Consider the following 6,724-nt stretch of genomic DNA (forward strand, 5'->3'; position numbering starts at 1 on the left):
GCGAGAAGCCGGGGCACTGGCAGAGGAGGAGGTCCTCAGATCCCGCCAAGAAGGACATGGGTTACTGTACCATTTTAGCCAAGGTGTAGGTGCGATTCCTGATGTACGGCTGCTGGAAGTTGATCTGCCTCAGCCTGCAGGCATGATGGGCAGGAGAAGCCAATCCTGCCCCTTTCAGAGGCACAGGGCTGGTGAGAAGAAGAGGGAGACAGCAACAGCAGCAGAAGATGACCCATCCTGAGAAGCTCTTGGTCAAGGTCTGCAGGAAGGCCATGGGTCACGGTCCAAAGTCGTCTGTCCCAGCAGGTTGCAGCTACAGCACTGATGAGAGAGAGTAGTGTTAGCATCAGGGAGAGTGGGCAAGGCAAAGTGAGAGAGGCACGAAGGCTGCAAGCCTTACCTTTGCTGTGATTCTTGATGTGCTCTGCGGGAGGTAAGGTGCACCTTATATAGGGCCACCAACATGTCTCTCAGCTTTTTTTTTTTTTTGGGTGCTGGTGGTGAGTTAAAAATGACATCAGCAAGTCTCTTACTTTCCAATATCCTCTTCTGAGAACTACCTAACCACTACAAAACCCACAAATACAACTTCGAGGCCATTGTAATCTTTAGTTTCTTATAAAATAAACCAAATTTTAATGCAGGGCAAAGCAGGGGCTTTTACCAGGGCAGGAGTCCTGAATTCTTTTTGCATAAAAATATTTGAGAAGTTTATGGGTTTGTGCCTTCTGTCCTGATTGTAACACACTAATTGGATCCGCAATTTGATAGCAGATAATGTAATTTACATTAACTTTTGTTCATCTTCTGTGGTAAAAGACTGGTGCTTCGCTGGTGCTGACTGGTATACTCAAGTGGTCAGAGACTGCACCAGATCCAAAGCACTGACCACCGACAGTTCCTACCCTGCAAATACCCTTTCCCACACAGTGTCCCACTGAGTCACCAGCCATCTGCCCATCACTGTGCAATCCTTTCCGAGAGATCAGAAACTGGGTGGGACCAACACTGCATTTATCACATCCCTGATCTCCAAATTCCCACTTTCCAAAAAATTATCCATATTCCAGGCTGTAACTGGGGGTGACGACCAGAGCTGTGGTCATGCACTTACTCATCCAGGTGATTTCCATGTTCCTGATCCTGCTCTGCTAACGTAAAGGCAGTGCTGCACAGGTTTACGCTTCAGCCTCCCCAGATGCATCCACAGCACGAATTCATCTCTCCATGCCTCAGTCCTGCCTCAATCGCCCTCAGATACCTGCCACATCAGCTATGCACAGCTCTGTACCCTTGCAGCTGCACCCCCTCACCCTGGAGCCATCATCACCACGTCCCTTTCTGTGCCCCTCTCAGGGTATCCCACCCATTCCCATGCCTGGCCTCCAACAGCAGCCTGACTTCAGTGGGCAGCAGAAAGCAAGTCTGGACCCAGATGTGGACCACCTAGTTCACATCCCAAATGTACCACAAAGCTATTCAAGAACATGTTTATAAACTCTTCTGCATAAATTTTTCATTTGCCAGACTAATAGGCCCAGCAGGGGAGCAGGTTAATGAGAATATGGGAGGCTGAGTTACACTTAGTCAAAAGACAGACATTAAAGACCAAACTGGGGGAGAAATCCAGACAGAAAGGCTGTTTTGAAGGATTGGCTTCCCCTGAAGTGCAATTCCACAAACTCCTCTCCAGGTGTTAAACACAGTCTGATAACCAAAGTCTGCTTCTGACTGAGGTTTCTCACACTTCTCCACCAGCTCATCCAGCAGAAGTCCCGACCCCAGAACAAAACCTGTCAATGGGCATTCGGACCCTCCCTGCGGGAGGAACACAGCCCCTCTCCTGGTCCAGACCCCCTGTCCTCCTGCCCTTCTGGATCCCACCTCTCCATCCCTTTGGTCACTTCTGTCAGACTCGGATCCAGCTTGCCCGACCTCTTCTTGTGGCTCTGATCCCACAAGGGAAAGGGTTCGTGACCTGGGGAAGCAGGTGCTGAGCCACTCGCATCTGTTCAAACTGAGCCCAGCTGGTCCCAAGCTTCTCACACCTCCTGACAGATATGTAAACAACATCAGGCAGAGGGATGAGGAATTAGATGCTGAATCTTTCTTCTGCCCTCTTGTATGCAGTGATTACAGGATCTCTTCTCCCTGTCTTCTCCTGTATTAGAAACCATACACTGGGACATACCTATTTTCATAGAAAACTTTAAGTTAGACTTGATAAGGCTCTCTTTCTCCCATCTGCGTTGTTAGCCAGCTCTCTCAGTCATACTACTTTTTGGTTGTGCCCTAATGTCCTCCTCCTGATGCTTTAAAAAAGCTTGATTTCACCTGTTTAGTTTACCTCCCTGCCTCTAGTATGATACTGAAATGCTGAAATCCCCATTGTAAGTTTGTTAATTCATATTTCACAAATTCCCTAAACATCCTAAAGCCTTCACATTATTTAACCTTTTGTTTGCAGTTGTGAGAGTTGTAACAACCTATCTTCCATCCCTCTAGCTTGCTGTGAGTATGGTCCAGCCCAAAAATGAACATTCAAAATCTTGCTGGATACTAATTTTAGCAGACTGTATGGTTCCCCTGCTCATCAGTCCACTGGCCTCTTCCCAACCACTTTCCACCAGATGACTGCTGGTCCTGGATATACCACTGAGCTATGGTATAGCCACAGTCGTGGCTGCAGTTATTCCCTGTAACATGTCAAGAGAATTTCTTTGGAAGTGGAGATATGTCTCCTGTTCCCAGGGTCTGATATTCCTGTTATGAGATTGCACTGAACAAGGATGTGACTAGTCACTGCTATCACCTCTTCCGACTAGCTCACCACACCCTGGATGGGAGATACGCATCCGGCATTACACCCTATGGAAAGATGGGGCTAAAAACCTGCATAGTCCTGCCACTGGATTTTACTCCAGTCCTCAGCTGAAGTCCAGAAAGGGAGGAAGGCTTTTCTGCTGCAGTTGAGGAAGAATTTTCTTTCTTCTTGTTTGAGGAGGAAGTACAATAAACTGCTGAAAAATAAGGGCTTGAGCCAGGACTGAAGGTGAACCTTGAAGAAATTGCTTACCTAGATACCCCTCTCCAAACAGGCTGCTCTGAACTGTAGAGTTGGCAGAAGAGATCAGTGGAAGGAAAGCTGCATTTAATTTAAAATGTGGTAGCCTGAATGAAGCCATCACTGGTGGGTCTTACTTTGGGGAGAAAGAATAAAGTGGAAAAAACGCGTCTGAAGAATGTGTCTTAAAAGAGCAGCCTTTCTCATTAATTCTTTGCTACATCGTCAAATATTCTAGCAAGTGGTATGGGAACTGGTAATTTAGTAATTTCTCTTTGAGCCTGAACTACTGATGTCTGATGATACATGGTAGTCTCAATAAACATTGTTTATAAAACAATGTTCTCTTGGGAGAAAAAAAAAAATTTAAAAACCAAATAAATAAACAAAACCAACCCCCCCCAAAAGACCTCTCCAAGCTCGGGGGGGTTGGGGGTGGGTGGAGAGAAGAGTGAGGAGGGGGAAAAGTAATTTTCCTTTTTAATTTTATGACTTTTTGTAGGTTTAAAGGTTTAATGTTATTTTTAATGCTTGAAGCTAGTAGCACTTTAAAATGCAAAATTCTTACAAGAAAACACACCTGCTATGCTTCTATTTGAATTAAAAACTACCAAAGAGCTCTGAACTTCTATAAAGTACCCCCTGCATTGTTTTTTATGTATAACCAATTTTTAAAAATCTTGAAATTGTTCACAAATCATATTTTCTCCCCAGTGCTGTCCCAAGACTTAAACGTCTATCCTATCACTGACCTCACCGATAAACTTTTAAAGTGTAATTACATGGAGTTTCCCTAATTCATTAAGAAACCATAGCGGTTGAATATTCTCGACAATGACTTCTTGACCCATATTGAAGACAGAGGATTTTTTGAGGAGGACTGGAACTCTACATCACATCTGCCTCAAAAGCCACAGACACTTCCGTCTTACTTCGAATGAGGCCACAGGTGAATAACCAATACTGTACTTTGATGTTCGTCTGTTGTGTGCCATCACCAGCACGCTGGCATGCAGGAATTTTCTTGAGCTTTAATACATTTTCAGTCAGCTAGGATTATATTGCATTATTAGAAACATCTTCAGGATTGGATACTGGGCTAGAAACGTTATTAGAGTAGGCATGTGGAAGAGTGAGCCTGTGTATCGTCCTCTTGGGTTTTTCACGTGGCAATGAAATTCTCCTCAAACATCTATACGAATGGACCACAAGTCACGTAGTGCCTAAAACTGAACAGGCAATCTATCTGGAGACATCCTCAACTTTCAGGTCACGCTCATTCCCTTCACTTTGCTCCAGCTCATTTGTGAGCTAGTTCATTGTGGTTTATCTCAGTTCTTCTCTGCTTTTGCCTAGACTTTCAAGCTTGAAAAGATTAAAGCAGACTTAAAACATGTTTCAGCTCAAGCTCCAGCGGAGCCTTATTTTAGTCGGCTCTCTGCCCAGCAATGAAAACATCAGTAATGGAAGTTGATTCTTCATAAAACTTGGAAACAAGCTTTTCTGTAATTCAGCCATTTGTGATGGAAACATCCTAGTACAGAGGCAAGTGTCTTCTGGGCGTGATCATTAGGAATGGCAGAAGGGATTAATCTTCTGTGGATGAAATTATATCAACACAGATATTGGGAGAGGACATATACCATTTGACAGTTATATTTTTGCTGGTTTTATGATAGGTGTGTAAGGCACTGTGAATCTTTTGGAAGGAGAAGTAGTAGTATTATTGAAATTGCTTAGCCTGGGAGTGTTACGTGACTTTGGAAGAGACTCTTGTGTCAGATCTCAGTACAGACACTGCTGACTCAGACTTTTTGCAGAGGATGTGCGATTCACCTACCTCCCCCGACAGTAACACTTTTGTTACACAGTGAGTAACACATTTCCTCTGAAAATAACACTTTTGCTTATATATCTGATTTTTCATCAAACATCTTTGTTTCTGACCTTCACTTGGTTCTGTTACATAATTTCTGGGTCTCCTAAGTGCAAGATGCTATATAATAAACTTCATAGAATTGGTATTTCTTATCATAAAAAATCTAAGTGGAAGGGAACTAATAGTTCACTGTGGTCTCAATTTTAAATTACATTCCAGGACAAAAAAAACACCTTGGTTTAAATAACTATATTCTCTCCTCAGAAATATTGATGTGGTGCTCCAATAGAAAGCCACCCAGAGACATTATACAGATACTACTGACGTTACCACTGCTACTCCAGGACCATGATGTCATAACTTTTATTGCAATGCCAGGAAGATTCAGTGATTAATATGAAAACAAACAGACAAAAAAAACCCAGTGTCAATGGAAGTGCAATAGATGTTAGTCCAGTGGTCCTGCCTCTGCAGACAACTTCTGCCGGCATCAGTAAAGCATAAAGAAGTTTTAATAAGACTTGTGATAGGAGCCATCACTTAGCTCACACAGATGGGAGAAAAGATAACTCAGACCATCTCAGTGCACGCAGCTTCATGCCACCAAAGGCACCGCTATTAACCCTTCCACCAGATGGCTAGTTCTTTTAATTCAGAGTGTAAAATCACGCTTGTATTATGGGACTCTGCCACTTTATATAGTGACCTACATATATCCAACTATGTCTTGCGAATAGTCAGATCAGGTGAACTGAAACTTCTGTGCTTCCTGTTAATGTGATGTGGTTGCACAGCAGTGACTCAGTGACATGGCAAAGTGGAATTACTGACATAGCGTATCTTAAAGAAAACCACTCTAACTGGGAACAGAATTTTGCAAGCTTGTTTATAATACAAAATTCAGTGACAGTCAGATTAAGAAATAGCCCCAGCATTATGCACCTTGATTTAACAAGTACCATCAGTTTTATCATGTAATAAATCCACACCATCTTGAGTAGTTAAAAAGTCATTTTGAAGGGAAACAACTTTACTTAAGGTGAAGTACTTGTGCCCAGACACTGCCCATACACCAGCACTTCCACTGAGGCTCTGAGCTCAGCATTATCTCCTGAAGGTGAGCCCCTGGCTGCTCAGTTATTCCAGATAACAGGGCTGCTAGAGAAGGAGGTGGCAGTTCCCATATTGTTAACAGTAGTCTTCTAGTTAGTATCCATCTCTAGGAAGTCAACAGCCATGCCCCAGCCCTTCCCCAGCCCGAGGTTATGCTATTGCCCATCTCCCAGGAGAGCCTCCGAGTCAGCACGTTTCCTGTTGGAGTGGGACTATTGTCAAGAATGTGAGATTTATGGGGCCAAAAGGAGACCAAACAAAATAGCTACAGCACAGCAATTAGGATGCTGTTTGCCTGGGTTATCTGTTTTTAGCCACATGTTGTGTAAGCTAAAATACATAAACAGGCTGGAGCCAGCTTCCCACTGGAAACACAAAGAGCGTGCTCCTCACGAGAGCATTGTTCAGGGAACTCACGGACCCACTCCAGCTGCGGGGCACCAAGCCTCAGCAGGTTTTCCCCAGCTCCACAAGAGACCTCGGAGCGAGAGCTGGGCATCCAGCTCTCCAGGGTGCATCCGCAGATGCCTGTACATTGTGTGTGTCACACCAACCCAGCAACCAGAAAGGGACCTAGAAAGGGAAAAATCCAGAAGTACAGGCTTTCTGGATCGTGTCAGCCATTCCTACTCCAAGTCTTGAAGTAGGTGCTTTGTAGACACCCCAGC

General features: G+C 44.2%; 1 protein-coding gene across 1 annotated transcript in view; it reads right to left on the reverse strand.

Moving 5' to 3' along the window:
• Positions 1 to 274, reverse strand: part of IL22 (interleukin 22) — a 2,107-nt gene extending 1,833 nt beyond the window's left edge. The window contains exon 1 of the mRNA XM_009577302.1: positions 71 to 274. Within this exon, the coding sequence (XP_009575597.1) occupies positions 71 to 274 (204 nt within the window). The remainder of the gene's footprint in view (positions 1 to 70) is intronic.
• Between the last annotated feature and the right edge of the window lie 6,450 nt (positions 275 to 6,724).

This window comes from Fulmarus glacialis, unplaced genomic scaffold (assembly GCF_000690835.1).
Source record: "Fulmarus glacialis isolate BGI_N327 unplaced genomic scaffold, ASM69083v1 scaffold545, whole genome shotgun sequence".
Taxonomy (NCBI): Eukaryota; Metazoa; Chordata; class Aves; order Procellariiformes; family Procellariidae; genus Fulmarus; species Fulmarus glacialis.